At 43.9% G+C, this 20737-nt stretch overlaps 2 protein-coding genes and 1 long non-coding RNA gene across 8 annotated transcripts in view; 1 reads left to right on the top strand and 2 right to left on the bottom strand.

Annotated features, from left to right (window-relative positions):
* Positions 1-1971: 1971 nt before the first annotated feature.
* Positions 1972-12042, bottom strand: GRPEL2 (GrpE like 2, mitochondrial). 2 transcript variants are annotated; one of them, XR_010746313.1, is made up of 5 exons: positions 11912-12042; positions 10138-10291; positions 8949-9030; positions 4893-5324; positions 1972-2328 (listed from the first exon to the last, which is right to left on the bottom strand). XR_010746313.1 is itself a non-coding variant. In XM_066344426.1 (4 exons), the coding sequence occupies exons 1-4, from the start codon at positions 11986-11988 to the stop codon at positions 4960-4962; spliced, it is 678 nt and encodes a 225-aa protein (XP_066200523.1). In that variant the 5' UTR covers positions 11989-12042; the 3' UTR covers positions 4881-4959. The 2 variants fall into 2 exon arrangements, 1 of the variants encoding a protein (XP_066200523.1); XM_066344426.1 differs by lacking the exon at positions 1972-2328 and having other exon boundaries at positions 4881-5324.
* A 108-nt stretch (positions 12043-12150) lies between these two features.
* Positions 12151-20737, top strand: part of LOC136377523 (uncharacterized) — a 42544-nt gene continuing 33957 nt past the window's right edge. For all 4 annotated transcript variants that reach the window (XR_010746316.1, XR_010746317.1, XR_010746315.1 and 1 more), the window contains exon 1: positions 12151-12350. This is a non-coding gene — a long non-coding RNA (uncharacterized lncRNA). The remainder of the gene's footprint in view (positions 12351-20737) is intronic.
* Positions 16051-20737, bottom strand: part of AFAP1L1 (actin filament associated protein 1 like 1) — a 69574-nt gene continuing 64887 nt past the window's right edge. For both annotated transcript variants that reach the window (XM_066344419.1, XM_066344420.1), the window contains exons 18-19: positions 19278-19406; positions 16051-16400 (exon numbers count right to left, since the gene is read on the bottom strand). In XM_066344419.1, the coding sequence (XP_066200516.1) occupies positions 16377-16400; positions 19278-19406 (153 nt within the window). In that variant the 3' untranslated portion in view covers positions 16051-16376. The remainder of the gene's footprint in view (positions 16401-19277; positions 19407-20737) is intronic.

The raw sequence follows: 20737 nt of genomic DNA, 5'->3' as shown, positions 1-20737 counted from the left end.
GTGTGGCTAGTTTGCCACACTGAAAGATAGATTTCCTCGGGCAACAAAGAAAGGTAGGGATGAGTTTCAGAATAAAGAAGTAAACTCGTATTTGTTGGATTATGGCTAAGGGACGAAACGAAAGAGATTCAGAGAATAGTAGAAGAGCATATAACTAGGGTCCTAAATAAGTTTTGTGAGTCTTAATTTAACAGGGCCAAACTGGATTATTGGTTAAGTGGTAGATGAGTGAACAGGCATTCCTCATAATCTTAAAAATCAATCAAACAAAGATATTTTTGGCAATGTTTGTGTCAAAATGCAAAACCTTTTAAATTCACTCTTGAAGACTCAAAATATTCTTAAATTTTTTTTCTGAACAAAGCATTCACTGATAACTTTGTGGGAAGTTCTTTTATGTGCAGACTTAATCTAACCCTGTATGTATTTTGTATGGTAAATCATATTAACTTTAAAACACATAATTCCACTCTACTTTGTGGTATTTTCTCTTAGGAAGTTTTCCTTTTCTTTTTTTTGTGGCAGAGACAGAGAGTGTCCGAGATAGGGACAGACAGGGAGAGATGAGAAACATCAATTCTTCATTGCAGCTCCTTAGCTGTTCATTGATTGCTCATATGTGCCCTGACTGGGGGGCTACAGCAGACTGAATGACCCCTTGCTCGAGCCAGTGACCTTAGGCTCAAGCTGGTGAGCCTGCATTCAAGCTGGTGACCTCAGGGTCTCGAATCTGGGTCCTCCACATCCTAGTCTGATGCTCTATCTACTGTGCCACTGCCTGGTCAGGCCTGTTAGGAAGTTTTTCGAATTCTACCAACATACCAGCAACATGAGTGCAGCCAAGTCATAGGACAAGTTCAAAAAAGCTGTAAGAAAGCGAAGAGGCCTAATTCTAGTGGCGGAGGTGTGAAACAGTGGGTGGGCCTGGGACAAGGTTGGGTGGCTATCAATTATCTATTGCTGCATAACAAACTAGTGCAAAAACTTAGTGGCTAGAAGTAACAATTATTTATTTGCTCTCAAATCTGCACTTTGAGCAGGGCTGTGAAATCAGGTTCTCTGCTCCATGTGTTATCAGAGAGGGCTGAAGAGTCCACTTTCCGGATGGCTTACTGGGATGGCTGGCAAGGTGGTGCTGGCTGTCCACTGAAAGCTTAGAAAGGGCCCTCAGTTCCACCCCACCAGCAGCTTTAGCTTGCTCTTGGTTTAGTGGCTGGGTTCCAAGAGTGAGCATCCAGAGACAGGAAGGTTTGTCTGGAAGCTGGCAGTGTCACTCATACTATAGTATATTGGTCAATCTCAAAGTTTACATTCAAGGAAATTAGGATCCATGTTTTAAAACCACCACTGTGAAATTAAGAACATGGACAGTCTGAGTGCATACAAACAGGAACTTACTTCCCAACTAACAATGGGATTATGGAAAACAACGGATTGTGGAGCCAGGGTGTGCAGACAAAATTGGGAAAATGAAAATTCAAGGTCAAACTGTAAGAAAGGCTGGCTCAGGAGGCTGGGTATGCAGAAGCTGGTTGAGCAGAATTAAAGACAAGGCCAGGTGGAGGTTGGGAAGGACATGTCACAACAAGGTCACGTGCTAGTCATCTGGTTTAGATGGTTAGAAGTCCAGCAGTTCAAGTGAGTGGTTAAATCAGATAGGATGATGAGAACCAAGAATCAAGCACAAGAAAATAAGGGAATCCCAGAGCAGAAGGCAGAAACAGGAGTCCAGATCTAAAAAATAGATAGCTATCAGAAAGAAGCAAGTCAGGGAGGATAAAGCAGACACGACTTCAGCACTGGGAGAGGTATGGCATGCCTACACTGCATCCATTTGGCTGGGCTGCTGTGAAATCTTGTTACCTCCACTGAGTAACTAACAAGGTGGGTCAGCAGTCACAAAGTGACCACAGCATGTCAATACACAATAGGAATTAGGCAAAGAAAGACACGTAGCAAGTGAATTGCAGTTATTTCAAATCGGGTTTTATTAAAGTTATTTCTGCATATCATGTATCATCCTTAGTTTTCCCTATTTGATTTTGCCTTAGTGTTTAACAGCCTTTCTTCACTTATCAAATCCTTTGCCATGAAAGCACCAAAGAAGTTACATCAGTATCAGATTGACTGATTCCTTTATGGCAGTGAGGAATATCGGTCAGAGCCGTAGAATCCAAGTTCTAGAACACCAAGATCCCCTCTTCAAGTGAGCCAAAGCTTCCTTACATATCAGCTGCAAGCCAGCGTCTTTCACTTTACCATCAGGGTGAAAATAATGCAGAGCACCGACACAATCTTCTTGTTCCTTCAGGCTGAACGTGTGAATTTCTTGCATTATGATAAAACAAAAACAACAAAAAACAAAACTCAAACCCTAAAACAACCAGAAGCTAGAAGGAAAATAAGTCACTCTGATTAGCCTGTAAATTTTAATTGTTAAGCAGCCCTTAACCAGTATTCCTTTTCCTAGACTTTAGGCAGCTAGAAAAATGTACTTAAACAATTGTGTATCATAAAAAACAGTAAAAATAAATATTTGAGGGCCTACTATAATAGGCAATTTACACATTTCATTTAATCCTCACAACATTGTGAGAAAATCATAACCAGTTTACAAATAAGGAAGCAGGCTCAGAGGGGGAAATGAACGGGGCCCAGGGCGGCACTGACGACAGTGGGTCTGTATTCGAGTCTACAGCTACCAAGCCTATGTCTGATCATGCTGCCCTGGCTCCCAAAGACCTTCAACTTTTTGAGATTCTCACTGTTATATTTCCATTTTCTAAATGTATACTTTTAAGTCTGCAAAACTACTGAATAATAAAAGAATCTAAAATTATTCTCAATCTACTTGCTAAAACAGGTTACAAGGAATATTAAAAAAAAAACTCTTCAAGTACTCAGAACATTCCATACCTAAAATTACAGTTATTTTAATTCACTGGTAATGACAGCAATCCAAGAACACATGAATAATTATAATTGGCTCATTTTCTTGTTGCCACCATCTGTCAATCTCAAAGGAATGCAGGCAAAAAAAAAGTGACAAATTCCTATTGTGAAATCTGACTGCTCATTAAACTGACACTATGCACTTGGTGGAATGCCACGGCGTTTTGGTTTTAAAATCTAACCACCTGTTTGTTTGCATTGTATTTATTTATTTGGTGAATCCCACAATCTCAGTCTGTGAAGGAACAGTTTTGCAAAACTTTCAGAGAATGGTCAGCAGAGAGAGGACTTTCAACCATCTATCTACTGTTATCCCCGGAGAGAGCCTGCTGAGGTCGAGCTCTGCGGGGCCTGCCTCGGAACGGGCTGCAGGAAGAGAAGCTGCACTCGCTGGCAGTGGGAAGGCGGCACCAGGTGGTAACCCCGGGTCAGCAACTTCAGTTCTTGAGTTCTGGCTAAGAGAAAAATTCAGAGCCAAGACTCAAGGTATAAGAGAAAGCTTATTTACAAAGTCACAGAGGTAGATGTGAGCCAGGGAAAGGCCCTTGTAGCTGGGGAGGGGGGAGATACATGCCTTTAGAGACGAGAAAGGGAGGAGAGGTGTGGGGCATGTGTGGGGGTGGGGGGAAGGCAGAGAGAGGAAGTGTACTCTAGATATAGAGCCACTCTGTTTGCATTTTAAAATCATGTATTGTGTGTGTGTTTAAATCTGGAAGAGATGATAGGGCCCACTGGGGGATGGCTTCATCGATACAAGTAGTGTCCTAGAATCATGTATGATGTCTAAGAGGATAACTTTGACCACTCCACTGAAAGGGGTCACAGACTTCCAGTAGAAATGGACTTTTTTATGGGTAACTAACTTAAACCTAAACCTATGCAATTAGAATAACGAAGAAAAAAACCCAACACTCCTAAACCTATGCAATCTGGTCAGCTAGCAGTTGTCTGCTGGGGACATCTCTGCAAGTTCATTAAAGAACTTCTGAGTCTTAAAGGATTGAAGAGAATATCTAGTTGTTCCTTATTCAAGTTCTCACTGCAACTTAATTCACTGGTTTTAGATATTTTTCTTCTACCAGTCCAATTCTAAAAACACTATTTTCATACTTCAGAAGCAGCAGAAAGGGTGAAATGAGATCATTAAGGCCTCTTCCAAGTGTTAAAAACAGCTGTTAAGTGGCCGCCTTTCTAAAGTCTGATGTAGCATCCGTTCACTAACTCATATAGTGAGCAAACCTTTCACAGAACACCAGCTATAAGCAGCAAGACTGAAAACAACAACAACAACATACGCTTATTAACTCGAACACATTAAAGGAAAGTGATATGTTTATACACATGTGACATAAAGGGAACCGGGTATCTGCCCTCCCCTCCCAGTCTTGCCTGGGTCTTTAGCCCTTGTCAGTGGGATTCGGAAAAAGACAATGAGTGCGAACATGAAGTCTACCTGGCAGTACTATAAGGACAAAAAATGGCTAAAAGGAAAAAAAAAAAAAGGTAAGGTCCTGAAAATCTGTGTATAAAAATCAACCCAAATGATCTAAATTCACACAACTACAAAGCTTAATCATCTAAGTACCCAAATGTTGAACTAATCCCTTTCCCCAAGAAATGCAATACAAGAGCCTACACAATTCTTGTTACAGGGACTACTAGAGAAAGGAACGTTCAGTTGAAAATACATAAACATATACTCATTCCCACCTTTGAAAAAGATTTTGGATTGAAAGTCATCAGAGTACTAATTTAAAAATAATATTCTTAAACATTTTGATAAAGGCCATAGGGACACTTGTCACATTGTTCAAATGCCCAATGTGTCCAGACTTCTGATGAGACCAAACAGGTCACAGTAAATCAAGTGTCTTAGAAATAAAGCCAATATGACTAAATCCCAAACAGATCACATGAAGTAGCTCATGTACAATACAAACCTAGTTTAATAAATAAAGGAAACACAGGTGACTGTATTCTGAAGGACACTCGGTCCCCACGGCCCGTTCACAGTCTTCTCTGAGACTCCACCGCCACCTCCACCTGGGCAAGTCTAATGGTGCGGCCATGCAGCTTGTAGCCATCTTGCCTTACTAATGCCACTGTGCCAGGCTGCACCCCAACACCAGCCGGCACGTGACAGACGAGTTCATGCTCATGCGGGTCGTATTTGTCACCGATGGGTGTCATCTTCTCCAGGCCGTGCTTGGCAAACACACTTTTCAGCTTTGCTTCTAAAAGTGCCAGCCCGCGGAAGATCTTCTCCAGAGTGAGCCTCTGGTCCTCAGGCTCTGCCTCCTCAGAGATGCACTCTGTCGTCTTCTCCAGAATGTCTGCCACCTCGACCAAGTCCTTACAGAAACTCTGAATCCCTACAGAGAAACCACACGTTCACTGTGTGTGAGGAAATCACTCTGCCTTTGGGGGTGGAGTCTGGGAAGGCCCAGCCAGGTGGCTGGTACACTGGGCACACGAGGGAGTGAGACGACTGCCACACAGGGCTCAGGGATCATCATCAATGACAACCACCCCCACCCAACTGACAAGCCAGTTTCTCTTGGAAGGCATATGGCTAGGAAGCCTACTGGGAAACGCGGAAGATGGTAGGACCCAAGAACTAGGTAAGACTGTCTACAACAGGCTCAGGAGCTGGTCCTTTAAAACCATTTTTATGCTGCTTGTATATTTGTTGCTATTCATTTTTGGCACAGAATTACGTAATTCTGAAAATTCCTGCCTGTCTCAGTTATATTGAGCCATGCATTCTCAATAGGGACAATATATTAGCATTTCATGGCATGCAATAACAAAAACTTAGTTGACAAGACCATGCTAAGGGGGAGTCAACAAAAATCGTTTACTTTAAGGACTGGCTACAGAGGAATAGAAAAGTCGCAAATGAGTCTCCAATGGCCTTATATTAAGTTACACACACTTGCTAGAAATGAGCCAAAACTTGTTTTATCTTTTTAGAGTCACATAATTGTTATAAGATAAAAGCAAACTCGGCTGAAGAATCTCGTTACTCCCAATGTTGCGTTTTTATTTTTCAGAAAAACGATGACAAGGAATGTCACCATTACAGCTATCTGTTTTAACACCAATGCCCTGGTAGGAATTGAAGGGGGCAAAGGACTTTGTTGATCTGGCTTTAATCCAGGGAGGTTTAAGGCCCTGTGCCAAAACAGGAAGCCCCCTTAACTGTACTCAGAGGTGAATAGAAGGTCCGACAGAGGTAGGAATCCTACTGTTTAACTCTAGGGTTATACGAGATCTGTTATTGCTACTTAAGCCAAACAAATGGAAGGGGATTCAAACTACTCTAATAATAACATACATAATGGATTTGGGGATGCTGGTGGCATGATAGATGGGCAGGAAGGGAAGCTTTCAGAAGAACTAGGGGAGCCAGTTGAAGTAATCTTGTTATATGGTCTGAAGGAGAGGAGGCAATGGAGAGCAAAAAGTGAAACTAGGAGGCATCTCCAGGGGCCCGGACTTGGTATGATCGAAGGCGTGGAAGATGCCTCCCTGACCCCCATTAGGGACAGTGGCCAGAAAAAGTTAATGGTTCTTAATGAGATCAGCTGTGAAAGTAGAAGACCTTGGCCAAAGCCTTGAAAAGTATGCCTATAAAATTAGTATTTCACCCAAGAGAAGACAATGTCTAACAAAGATCAGTCAGGAACAACAGGCATCCACTGGTTATTCAAAAACAGAGAGACGTGAATAAAATTTAGAAAGCTACAAGCTCCGGGCTGACTTGTGTGCTGCCACGGTACAAAGAGCCCTGGCTTCTAGTCAGTCAAGTTGTACAAATTTGGGTAAAAAGAAGCCTAGGTTCTCTTGTCCATATAGTGAGGGGTTCAGGCTTTGTGTTACTTCAAAAGCAGTTGCTCTGTTATAATTTCTGGGGGGAGAAAGAGGATCCTTTGTGAACTGTAAAAGAATGTGGGTTACTAAGACAATACCGTCCCTGGATGGAGAACAGACCTCATGCATGTCCTTTAAAAGCATTCTAGGCCCTGGCCGGTTGGCTCAGTGGTAGAGCGTCGGCCTGGCATGCAGAAGTCCCGGGTTCGATTCCCAGCCAGGGCACACAGGAGAAGCGCCCATCTGCTTCTCCACCCCTCCCCCTCTCTTTCCTCTCTGTCTCTCTCTTCCCCTCCGGCAGCCAAGGCTCCATTGGAGCAAAGATGGCCCGGGCGCTGGGGATGGCTCCTTGGTCTCTGCCCCAGGCGCTAGAGTGGCTCTGGTCGCAACAGAGCGACGCCCCGGAGGGGCAGAGCATCGCCCCCTGGTGGGCGTGCCGGGTGGATCCCGGTCGGGCGCATGCGGGAGTCTGTCTGACTGTCTCTCCCCGTTTCCAGCTTCAGAAGAATAAATTAAAAGCATTCTACTTCCACGCTCACTGAGCAATCTCAATTTTCTAAGTACTCCTGGTCACAAGGCAGAAATGACCTAAGGAAATGATTTATCTAGCATGTTTCACTAGACACGCCTTGCTCTGAAAACACATTAAATTACCTATTAAATTCTTTTGAGTTTAGTTAATATGTACTTGTTTGTGGGAACCTTGTTAATTCTTGAGGAAACTGGTATGAGCCGGCTCCTCACTCAAAGCTTGACTTCCGGTAAGCCGACTCACCCTGCTCCCCTCCAGCAGCCAGAAGTCTCAAAATTGGTTTATTTGCTACAGAAATTCCCTATAGCTCAAAGGTCAGCCCAATTTTCCTGTTAAGGGCCATAGAGTAATTATTTTATGCTTTGTGGGACAAGAGGCAAAATCAAGGATTTTATGTAGGTGGTTATACGACAAAAAAGAAAGTAAGTTTCTATGAATTTTTACTGATGAAATTCAGAGCTTTATTTATGGACTAAGCAGTGGATTGTAAGCTGAAGTCTGTCAGGCCCTGAGAGTTGGAAATAGACTAAAATTTGCATGAAATATCAGGAATATCAGGGGCCAGTACTTAACTGATAACTGAAACCCTGGAACATGGTGTCTACAGCACTGAAAGAAAAGCAGAAGGCGATGCCAAAGTCGTGGGGCTGGGCAGGACAGGAGTGAAGGGAACCTGTATACGCAGAGACACAATCCCGGGGAAAGGAAGCAGTGTGACACAGGGCACAGAGGAAGAGGTCAAGGGTCAGGAGACAACAAACTCATGTCTACAGCTATCACATAGTCACTTTTGTCATCTTACCTGTAAAAGAAGACTGGACTAGATAGAATCCAAGGGCCCCTCAAGCACTTTCCTTCTATGTGTAGTGAAAGTATAACGTTACACATTAAATTGTGATACAGCAAGTAATCACAGATTTGCCCTTTACCCTTGAAGCCCTGTTACTCAACTAACACTTTCATGATCACATTTGCAACAACATATGGTGCATGTAGAGAAAAATTTCTGAAAGATGGTGAATGGACAAAAAAGATTATTCAGTGCCATTAATAAAAAATTAATGTGGGTCAACTGCTTCCATGTAGTCCAGGCTTTTGCCTCTGAGCTATTTTATAACTTAGCAAGCTGAATACTGAGAATAATGCAAATAATTCTTATCCATAATCATAAAAATTGTCTGATAGAGAAAAAACCTGATTATTGCACTATAGATACAGACCAATTTTGCTACTAGAAAGGAAATTTCAGCAGTCCCGATTGCCAGTGTGTCTGGTTTTTATCAGAACATCTTAATGATTCGCTTGCTTTGTTAATGAGTTAAACACAGTTGTTTGCTATGAGAACTAGTGTGTTAAATGGACATGCTTGAAAAAGAAAAGAAAGGTTTGGTTAGCTAAAGACAAGCATTATTTTAGTAAATGGTTCACTTGACAACATTCATAAGCAGCACAGAAAGCCTAGGGGCGTAATGAAGGGTAGGGTAGGGGTCAGTTAAGAACTCAGATGCGTTTTCACTGTGTTCAGTTTGCAGAACTGTTAGTAAGAGGCCTTAGAGTAAAAAGTATTTTTTATTGTGAGTAAATCTCTCACCAAATATCTTGGCGTCTTCTACACATCTCTGGGTTCGCCTTCTTATGTTTTCGCCATCAGCTACGGCTCTCTGGTATCTCACCTGATCATCAAAAGCAAAGTCAATATGATGAGAAAACAAATGCTTTTTGGGAGAAAAGAATGTTTTTGCTTATATTATAAATTTTACTGTGACAGGGTTTTAATAAAAAAAAAGTTGTAGAAATATTAGATCAGTTACTCCAAATGCCCGAAGCAAGAACCTACTCGTTATAGACACCCTGAAAGGCTGTCGTTTAGCCTGCTGTCAAACACTAAACAGTTTTCAAGCTCATCTTGAGAAAAAGCTTTTTTTCACATTCAGCCAACGCTGCAACCATCCAACTTTTGTTCACTGATTCAACCCTAAGACAACCAAGAGTACGTTTAAAAAATGTGTCATCTGTTCGAAGGCTGTTATTTTAGTCTCTTTAGTCTTTTTTCTCTTTCATTCTTATAATCCCTGGTTCCTTTAAGTGTTCTCATAAAACATGCTTTCCAACCTCCTCACCATTCAGGCTGGTCTTGCTTTGTAACTACTCTAATATCTACCTTCCTCAAAGTGCGTTTGTCAACTCAGTACTTGGTACAGTATGCCAAAAGTAGTCTGATCATCAGAGTATAATGATAAACGGACTCATTCATTCAACAAATATTTATCGTCAACTACATGCCAGGCACTGTACCTCCTTTGAAGCTACCAAAAATCTAAGTACTGTAACACATCCAAGAATTGAAAAAGATGAGTATCCTTAGTCAGTGATATAAAAACCTTTACTTGGCCCTGGCTAGTTGGCTCAGTGGCAGAGCAATGGCCCGGCATGTGTATGTCAGGGCACACCATCTGCTTCTCCACCCCTCCCCTCCTGCTTCTCTCTCCCCGCCCCCTCCCCTCCTGCAGCTATGGATGGATTTGAGCAAGTTGGCCCTAGGTGCTAGGCCCTCTCACATACTAAGAATAGCTTGGTTGCTAAGCAATGGAGCAACACCCCAGATGGGGAAGACATCACAAGGCAGGGTAGGGGGCTTGCCAGATGAATCCTGGTTGGGGTGCTAGTGAGAGTCTGTCTCTGCCTCCCCTCCTCTCAATAATAATAATAAAAAAAACCTTTACTTGGATATTTAAAGCAGAAAGAGAATGTGAAGCACAGATAATATAAAATCTACTCACGGTTAAATCCTGGACTTCCTTCTCTAGCTTAACAGCTTTTAGCTTTAAGGCCCTTTCTGCAAGAGAAGGCCCAAGCTCATCAGGAGGCTCCTCAGAACTGCAGTCCTCACCAGCAGTTCTCTGGGTGGCAGTGCTGAAAGGGTGCAGACAGCCCCTGAAGTGGGAGGGAGGCAGCACACGATGAGGAAATGCCATCATAAACACCAAAGTTACAACAGAGGTCACAGGCCGGGAAGCTTCTAGATTGAACTCGAGAGAAAGTGTTTTCAGTCACAGTAACAATATGAACAATTACAAAGTACTTACTAAGTACCAAACCTATATTCAGGATTTTACTTAAATCATCTTTTCATTTCATAACAATGTGCAGATAAGGACTATTATCATCCCTACATTCCAGATGAGAAAAATGAGGCTCAGAGAGGTTTAAGACGTTCAGGATCACATGTTCGATGAAGCCAGGATACTGAGCACTAGGCTGTAGAAATAGCCATTAATGGAGACACAGAAATTAGCAAGAAAAAAAAACAAGTTCTGATACTCAGAACCAGCAGGGCATTTATCAATGGAGGAAATTCAAAACACAAAGCCATACAGTTCTGCTTCGATCCTTCATTTTATAGCTGGGGAAAATAAAGCCCAGTAAAGGGACTTTATCACACCAAAGTTAGGCCTAGAATTCAAGTCTGAAAAAGAGGGGGGCTGTGGCCTATCCCTTCAATTCCAGCTGCTTCAGAACTGGGGGTGGGGAGGGGGGTGGGTTAAATTTCATCAGAAGGAGCCATTTTTCTTCTCGTCACTACCCTACATCACAAACTGCCACAAAGACTTAAAAAATGTGATCGTGACTAAAAAAAATAAAAGGCCCCAAACCAGATTTCAACCTCTCACCCAGGGGTTAGGGCGGGGTGCTAGGTCAGGGGTATTAAGATAAAAAGGTGACAAATAGTTAAGCATACGGTAATTGCCAATAGTCTCCGTGGATTAATCTACATTTCAGAGTCCATCCAACCTATCCACCCCCCTACTCAGCCTTTTAATTCCTTCCCAGGAAGAAGTCGTCAACCAGGAATTGTCCCTGAGCATAATTTATTTACACTGCTTACTAATTACAAGCAACGATTCTGGGGCCCTGACTGGATTCTAGTCTGGGTTCCACCATTTCCCGAATATTATCCCGAGAAGTTGACTCAACTTTTCCAAACCTCAGTTTTCTCAATTAAACCGGGGCTAATAAAAAGAATTACGCATGGTTCTGCTATCGGCAAAAATGATCCATCAAAACTGCCGCAGCCCACAGCTAAAAACTGCAACTGGACCTTCCCAGACTCCCGAAGACAGGTAGGTGAAAGGCCGTTTGGGGCGACACCGAATCCAACGCCCTCCTTTTCCCGACAGGTCAAGTGATCCCCGGAGAACGGCGAAGGGACCGGCCTAACGTCACACAGGAGTCAGGGGAGAGCATCCCACTTTACCTGCAGGCACCACAGCTGCGAAGAGGGGCCGGGAGAGGTACCTGCCCAATTCAATCTACGCTCGGGGCTGAAGCCATTTCCCACCTCCGAGGACGTGACCTCGGATCTTCCCACCTTATCCGTCTGGCAAGGAAGCACGGTTGTGGGCCTCAGTTTCCCCTCTGCAATATGGGGCGGTGAGCGCCTGATGGGATCGGCCGAGCCGCTTGATGGGTCCTCTCGCCCACAACTACCCCTCCGGCTCGCTCGTCCCGCGTTGTCTTCACGTCCCGGACCCAGGGCTCGCCTCGCTTGCTCACCTGCCATCCGACGCGGCACTCGAGGCCAGAAAGTGCTGCAACCGCCGCCGGACCGCCCACAAGCACCGTGCTGCCATGTTCCTGACCTAGGCCGACGGAGGCAGCGCAAGCGCATTAGCTCCAAGTGACGAGATAAATTCACTCAAAAAACCACGCTTCCCGGCAGCCTTTGCGGGCGATTCCCTCTCAGGGGCGCCAGACGCGAACGTTCACTTCCGGTGAGCCGTGCTGTTACAGAGCCCGGGCGTAACACCTCCGGCCTCCTGTTCGTTCCGCGTGTATAGTGTCTCTGTCGCAAAGATGTAGGCTCCTTACTAGTGCTGGAATCCGCGGCAAACAAAGGGGATTCCAGCTGTGCTGTCTTGGAGCTTATGTGAAATTGTAAACAACAAACAAATGCAAACGCGATGTAAAGTCAAAATAGGACCGAAGTGTAAAGGTGAGGGGCACAGTGCTGCGGAAGCCTAGAATACAATATGGCCGAGTGTGGAGTTTTCCTAAAGGAAGTAATATTTGAACTGAAAGTTGAAGGAGTAGATGAAAGAGCGGGAAAGTAGTTCAAGTAGAAGTAAGCAGCTTCTGCAAAGACCCAGTAAAAATGGAGAGTATTGCGGGTAAGGGACAGAAATACTGGAGTAAGGGGAGGGACAACGTAAGACATATGGTTACCTATGGCCAAGTCGCCTGGGGGATTTAAGAAATAGCCGTGATACCCCTCCTTCATCACTGTTCCCTGTTTTTTTTTTTTCCCTCCAGTTTTCTCATTTCCTCTCATTAAAATAAGTGCCATTAGTATAGCGATTTTTGTTGTTGTTCAGTGCCCTGATATAGTTAAAAAAATTTTTTTGAATGAACTTGTGTCTTCTGATTGCAATGGGAACATGTTACAAAGCCTTTACGTGTTTTAAGGAGTCACTTTGCTGTAGGGAGGAGATTGCAGGATGTGAGGAAATAGCGAGGGAGACAAGCTGTAGTCCATGCAAGGGTCCTGGGGTCACCTCAACAGAGACCTTTAGAACCACCTTATCTAAAGTAGCTACTATTTTAGCTGTGTCCAGCTCAGTTTTGTTCCACATTTGTATTCTTTTTTTTTTGCTTTGTTTTCTTTTTGCTTGTTATCCCAACTAAAGTGTGAGCTTCATGGAGGGTGTCTGTCTTGTTCACAGCTATGATTTCTGAGATCTGATTAGTGCAGTGGTGCTCAGTAAGTATTTGTTGAGTGAATTAATGAAGTTGGAAGGAATGAGTGGAGATAAGAAGTGGATGTAATTTAGAGAGATTTAGTATGGAAGGCTGACAGGATGTGAGGATGGGCTAGTGATTGGGATTGAGGGCATTTGGAGCTGTAGAGTAGTTACCAAATAGTCCTTAAGGTAAAAAACAAAAACATTTTTTAAAGGCTGGAAAGTGTGCCTTCATCACTCTGTGTGTATTGCCATACATGACTTGCTTATAGCTATTTGGGCCAGATTTTCTCTCTGCTTTTCTGTGAGATTCATTAAGAACATGCATGTTGCCTGACCTGTGGTGGCGCAGTGGATAAAGCGTCAACCTGGAAACACTGAGGTTGCCGGTTCAAAACCCTGGCTTGCCTGGTCAAGGCACATATGGGAGTTGATGCTTCCTGCTCCTCCCCCTTCTCTCTCTCTCTCTCTTCTCTCTCCCCCCCTAAAATGAATAAAAAAAAAAAAAAAAAAAAAGAACATGCATGTTTATATTCTATCCAAAGTCCAGCTCAGATGTGCTGAAACCAACACCTTATGTTGCCTTTTGGCCTTAGGAGCAAAGCAACCTGACTTAAGGAGGGATTATGATCCTCTTTTCCATATAAGAAAATTGAGGCTCAGAGAGGTTGGTGAACCTGCTTAAGGTCCCCCACTGAGGATCAGTGACACTAGAAATCTGATAGTGCAAACACCTGGTAGTGTTGGAAAGGGTGGATCTTCAAGTCCACATCAGATCCATGAGCCCATACTTTGAAAAAATCAACCGAACAAAGCATTTAACAAGACCTGACATCTGTGCTTTAGCCATTTTCTTTACACTTCTCTGAGCTTCCCATCTTACACCAAATGTGCTGCTGCATATATGTACCCATTCATTCATCTATTTATTAAATATTAATGTGCTTCTGAGTGCTGCAGTACAAGGGGAGAGGGAGAAAAGGATGAAATAGAGCCTTGGAACTAAGAGAAAGGCCTCTACAGTCAGACTTTGCATTCATGTGCTGGCTCCACTACTTCCTGTGTGGGCTTTGGCCGGTTACCTAACCTCTCAGGGTTTCTCTTTCCTGAACTGTGAAAACTCCTATTTCACAGGATTTTAGTGAAGACTAAATGGATAATACCTAGAAAAGTGATTAGCACCAGGACTGCCTATATAATTTCAAGGGCAAAAGGAATATGTGGAACCCTTTGTTCTAAACTTATTAAGGGGGCAACAGCAGAGCAGTGAGCCAAGCCCAGAGGCCTTCTAAGTGTGACTGCACAGATTGCATGCTTGTGAAGCCAGCTTTGGCAAACGGAGTGCCTGATGCATGGTGAGTGTTTGATAAATGCTAGTTATTAATTTCCTAGGGTCCCACCTCTTACCGATTGGTGGAAAAGGACACTTAGCCTTAAAATAAGTGCATGGGAAACGGTGACACAATTGAGTTAGTTGTCAGGTGACATTCCAGATCCATATTTTAAAAAGCAAACTGACAATCCATATTATGTACGTGCCTTTGTCATTGAAGATACTCAAGTGGCATCTGGATGAAAACTCAGTTACAGATTGGTTGCCTTACAGCTTTTGATGGTTGTAATTACCATGTTTAAGTAATTACTTCTTCAGTAGAAAGGACACAGGATTTGAGTCAGACATTTCTTATCTAGTTAACAATAAGAACCACTGTGACTGGGCATTTACTATTTCTCAGACACTGTGCAAGATGCTTCCCATATATTCTTATCTTACTGAATCCCCCCAACAGTCTTGGGAGGAAAGTACAATTGTTAACCTGGTTTTGATAGGTAAGGAAAACAAGAATGAAAGAGGTCAAGTGACTTTCCCAAAGTCACAGCTGTTAAGTGGCAGAGGCAGGGCTCAAACCCAGCCCTGTCTGGATCCAGGCTGCATGAGCCCTAAGCCTTATGTTGTGCCACTGACCAGCGGGGTGCTTTGGATCACGTATTTTTCTTGCTGTGGTCTCCAGCTACCTCAGAGAGTGGAAAAGTTTGGATGTGGCTTAGGTATGTAAAGCCTGAGGCAGGGTAAAATATGTGAAGCCTCTAGCAAAGTATTCAGAGGTTATTACAGGATTTCCCTTCTCTCCCCTTGAGCTAGTCTCTGAGCTCATTCAGCTAAATGGTTTTCTCTTCATGAAAGGGAAGTGTGGCAGACTTGTAAAGTGCCTACACTGTTGAGAAAGCAGAGAGTGGCCTAATAAAGAGACTGCTCAGGACTTGAGGTCCTTGTTCCTCTATACAAGAACCAAGTATTTGTAAAAGGCACTCATGTGGCAGAAATGAGTCACTGTCCTCTTGGTTCTCCCTGATAAGTTTTGTTTCTTTCCTTTTTATTTCTGTCACTGATAGTTTTACCTGGTAGCAGACAGGTGAGCCTCTGAGTGCAAGGTAAATGTGAATATGTAAAGAGTGTCCCCTACATTTCCAACAATAACTCCTGGGGCCTGAGTGTCATATAATATAGGTAAAGCACTTAGTTGACAGCAAATGACCCCACCCTACAAAGTTTGCAACGTCTTGTGGCCATGAGAAATCCATGCTCCTGTCACTGAGTGTCACTCCGAGCTTAAAATGTGTCAGCCACTGTAACCTCTCCTTGCCTGTTGCTTACTCAGATCTCTGATTTGAAAACAACTCAAATCTTGGGTGTGTGGTTGCATCTGCCCAAAGCCTATGAGAACTGATTATAGAATTTGCATGTTCTCCATAGTTTTGGTTCGCTTTCATGCAGGCAGGGATAGTTCCATTGATTTTTTCAGCCTGTTGATCTTGCCCAGAGGCTGTCGGTAAAGCCCAACACAAACCCAGTTGGCGCAAGTGTGATTGGGTGATCAAGTCTCCTTTCTGTATTGCACCTCTGATGCTGCCTTCCTTTGCCCTGAGGACTGGAATGGGATGCTGAGAATGGGATGGAATGGCTTATTCACACGTGCTTTCATTTCTTCAGAAGGAAAGGCAGACACTTAACAAAACCTTTACAACTGTGCAGATTTCTGTCTCCCGCCACCCCCACTTTCCGTCCTTTGTAAAGTTACACAGGGATGTCCTTCATTTCCCTCTCCTACTTCTTCCCTCCCGATACCCCCTATAATCGTGCAGACAATACAGGCTGGTTTTTTGGGTGCCCCGGAGAATGGGGGCTACTTTCAGTCTTCTGGTATCTCCTTGTGAGAAGAGCATTTCCACTTTGGATGGCCAAGCTGCTATTTCCTTTGGATAAAATTCTCATTCTCTTCCTAGGTCTTCTTCATTTCCCATTCCTGAAGTACAGAAAGACAAGACAAATCAGTTTGTTGAATAGTCTAGTGTGACTTGTAGGATAAAAAACATTTCACTGCACCTAATTCTATAAAGATCTCCACTGGCCATATTAGAGAGAGCCAAAGGCCCTAGTCCTATTCTCTTTCTTTGGCTGTGGGTAAGTCATTTCTCCACACTGGGTCTCATTTCTAAAGGGGGCTCAAATATCACAAAGTGTCCTCCTCAGACAAGAAAACAGGCCCAGGATGAAGAGAGGAGTAGGGACTGCATCTGGCTCCAGTGCTGCCCCAGGGGCCCTGGGCTGGGTAGGAGGCTGATGGAAGGGAAACCAAAGCAGTTTGGTAAGGAAGGGTGAGGGTAGGCAGCCCACGGGGCTCTATTCCTCTTCCCAGGGCTGTCTAGGACTTCATCTGGGAGGGATATTGAAGTTACGGTCAACAGTGGATTTGCTGTTTACTCATGAACAATGCATGGGGTTTCTAGCCAGCCCTGGAGATGATGGTGTGAACCAGGGTAGAACGTGGTAGTTAGGAAATTCTTGGTGGAGGATTCTCCAATCCCAACCTGCTCCTCTCCCAGTCTTTGCCACCTAAACCACAGTTGAAGGCAATGACCTAGCAGTCATCCGTGATTCCTTTCCTTTCCTCACCCTCCACATCAGCATCAGCACTCTCTTTGGCTCTACCTCCAAAGCCAGCAACTTCATATCACCTCCACTAAACCTTTCTCATCCATTTCTAACTGGTTTCTCTTACCCCTTTATCCATTCTCAACATCATAGCCAGAATGGTCCTTTAAATATGTAATTCATATCCCAAAATTCCTTGCTCACAACTTGCCGATGACTTTCCATTATGTTAGAACAAAATCCAAAGTTCTTCCAATGGCCTACAAGGATCAAGGATTATGTTTGATTGCTTCTTGTATGTGCCCAACCCAAGATCGAACCCACACCTTGGTGTATCCAACAAGGATCATGTTTGTACAAAAATATGTAGTGGTCCAGGTTTATATGACCTGTCAGCTAAGAATTGTTTTCACATTATTCAGTGTTAAGAGAAATTATTTTTTCATGATGTGAAAATTATATGCAATTTAGATCTCAGTGTCCGTAAATAAGGTTTTGTTGGGACACAGTCATGCTCATCATTTGTTCACATATTATCTACAGCTACTTTCCTGCTACAATAGCAGTTATGTGACTGTGAAAGAGACAATATGGTCCACAAAGCCTCAAATATTTTCTGTCTGACCCTTCACAGAAAAAGACTACTGATGTCTGGTCTAGGTGATCTGGCTTGTGGCTGGTTACTTCTTTAATGCTCAGGTGTCTGTTTTTAGGTCTATACCTTCTTACCTGCCATTCTGAAATCCAGAAAGCTCTGAGAGCAAAATTTTTCTCAAGCAGTTTGGCACAAACCCATTTGGTGGCAAAAATGGACCTGAACTGATATAAAGTTATTTGTAATCTATTTATTCCACATAGTATGAATATTCTTGGGTCTTGCTATAGAATTATTAATATGTTGCTGCCAGGGTACCCCCTGAGAACTTTTTTGGGGCTTTTCATCATAAGTAGTATATGTACCATGTAACCTTTCTAAAATCCATCAGGTTCTGAAACACAGCTGACCCCAAGAGTTTCAGCGACAGGACTGTGGGCCAGGATCATGGAGTGAGCCCCAGATTTGGAATCGGAGGAGGCGGTTTTACGAGGCAGCTCTCACAGTGGTGCCCTGCATAGTGTGGGCGAGTCCCTTTACTTCCTGATATTCAGTTTTCTTACTTATAAAACAGGCCTTTCCTGGCCCTGGCCGGTTGGCTCAGCGGTAGAGCGTCGGCCTAGCGTGCGGAGGACCCGGGTTCGATTCCTGGCCAGGGCACACAGGAGAAGCGCCCATTTGCTTCTCCACCCCTCCGCCGCGCTTTCCTCTCTGTCTCTCATTCCCCTCCCGCAGCCAAGGCTCCATTGGAGCAAGGATGGCCCGGGCGCTGGGGATGGCTCTGTGGCCTCTGCCTCAGGCGCTAGAGTGGCTCTGGTCGCAACATGGCGACGCCCAGGATGGGCAGAGCGTCGCCCCATGGTGGGCGCGCCGGGTGGATCCCGGTCGGGCGCATGCGGGAGTCTGTCTGACTGTCTCTCCCTGTTTCCAGCTTCAGAAAAATGAAAAAAAAAAAAAAAAAAAAAAAAAGAAACAGGCCTTTCCTGTCTCAAAACACAGTGTGGGCTCAGAAACCGACCTTGTTAGAACTATGTGTTAAAAAGGAGTTAAATACGCTCTGGCTGGGCTGTTCAGTGGATAGAGCATTGTCCCGAAGCGCTGAGGTTGTGGTTTCAGACCCTGGTCTGGGCACGTATGAGAAGCAATCACTAAGTGCACAACTAAATAGAACTAAGTAGAACAATGAGTTGATGCTTCTTCCTCACTCTCCCTACCCTTCCTTCCTCCCTCTCTCTCAGATCAACGGAAAAAAAATTTTTTATTTATTTATTTATTTATTTATTTTTTTAAATTTTTTTTATTTATTTATTCATTTTTAGAGAGGAGAGAGAGAGGGAGAGAGAGAGACAGAGAGAGAGAAGGAGGGAGGAGCAGGAAGCATCAACTCCCATATGTGCCTTGACCAGGCAAGCCCAGGGTTTTGAACCAGCGACCTCAGCATTTCCAGGTCGATGCGGAAAAAAAATTTTTAATTAAAAAAAGGTAAATAGGTTTTGAATGAGATTTGAGAGTCTTCTCATTGGAACAAAGTTCGTGTGTTTTATTGCACTGATACATTAGCAATTCTTTGCCTTTCTCACTAGCTAATTTATTATTATTATTCGGTTCTTGGTGAGCCACCATAGAAAGGGGCTACCGAATCTTGAGCCGTACCTTGGCTTTTTGCAGCACCCTTCCTTGGTTGGAGGTTACGATGGATGGACTCCTCTTCCTCAGCTCAGAAACGCAGTTGACCGGGAGGGGTTGCTCTGGAGCATTGTTCTGGGGTTTATTTGCAATTTCCTGTTGATGACAAGAAATAATTACATAGGTGAAATCCAGCGCTGGCTACCTATACCCAGCCTGCCCTCAAAGAATGCAAATCAAAGGCACTCTGCAAACATACCAGCATCAAACAGGGTGAGGGAGGAAGACACCTGAGGGTCTTGTGTGAAGCCAGTAGCCACGGCCACCATCACAGCCATCTGGCCCAGGCAGGTTCGCATTTGATTCGGAAAGACAGTAATGAAACAACGGAACCAAGAACTGGTGGGCCATCATTTTTATCCTAGCTTGCACCCGGCGGGCAAGAAATACACACAGTGGGAAAACACTTCTCTTTCCATTCAGGGCTCCCAAAGCCACTGACTTATCTGAGTTTCCTAGAATCAAAGGTTTCTACCTCACCAGCCTTATTCACCTCTGTTCCCCATCTCCTTCTCTCTGCACAAACTCTGCACAAACTGGCTTCTCCTTCAGTACTCCGCCATCCTGGCTGCTTCTCCTCCCTCCACGTGGCCTTTCTCTGCTCTCCTCTCTAATGCTATTCTCAGGAACCGAGGGAGAGCTAGCTCCCTGTCTGCCCCATTTTATAGTGTAGAAATCAAAACCTTTAGTCCAATATACAAACAAGGAAGTCTCTGATACAGAGTCACTTAGGGTGGGAAAGGCTTAGTCTTAACTAAGCCTTAGGGCAGGGGTCCCCAAACTTTTTACACAGGGGGCCAGGTCACTGTCCCTCAGACCGTTGGAGGGCTGAACTATAAAAAAACTATGAACAAATCCCTATGCACACTGCACATATCTTATTTTAAAGTATAAAAACAAAACGGGAACAAATACAATATTTAAAATAAAAAACAAGTAAATTTAAATCAACAAACTGACCATTATTTCAATGGGAACTATGGGCCTGCTTTTAGCTAGTGAGATGGTCAATGTGCTCCTCTCACTGACCACCAATGAAAAAGGTGCCCCTTCCGGAAGTGTGGCAAGGGCCGGATAAATGGCCTCAGGGGGCCTTATGTGGCCCGCGGGCCGTAGTTTGGGGACCCCTGCCTTAGGGTATAACGACCCTGTCTGCATACAGCCTATCGCCACACCCAATGCAAACTGTGAGCGAGCAAACCTATATATCATATTTACAAACTTATTTGACCAACATCTTGGAATAAAGCTAATGATAGCTAAGATTACCGAACCCTCACAGTGTACCAGGCATTGTGCAGGTTAGCTTATTTAGTCTTTTCAAGCCTATGAAGTAGATACTTACTGTACAGATAAAAAAAAATGGGAAGGTCAAGTCCCAGCTCAAGGTCACATGGCTGGTGAGTGGGAGAGCTGGGAATCCTACC

The sequence above is a fragment of the Saccopteryx leptura genome, chromosome 6 (assembly GCF_036850995.1).
Source record: "Saccopteryx leptura isolate mSacLep1 chromosome 6, mSacLep1_pri_phased_curated, whole genome shotgun sequence".
Classification (NCBI taxonomy): domain Eukaryota; kingdom Metazoa; phylum Chordata; class Mammalia; order Chiroptera; family Emballonuridae; genus Saccopteryx; species Saccopteryx leptura.
The sequence above is the reverse complement of the archived record's forward strand: the minus strand, read 5'-3'. Positions and strand labels throughout refer to the sequence as shown.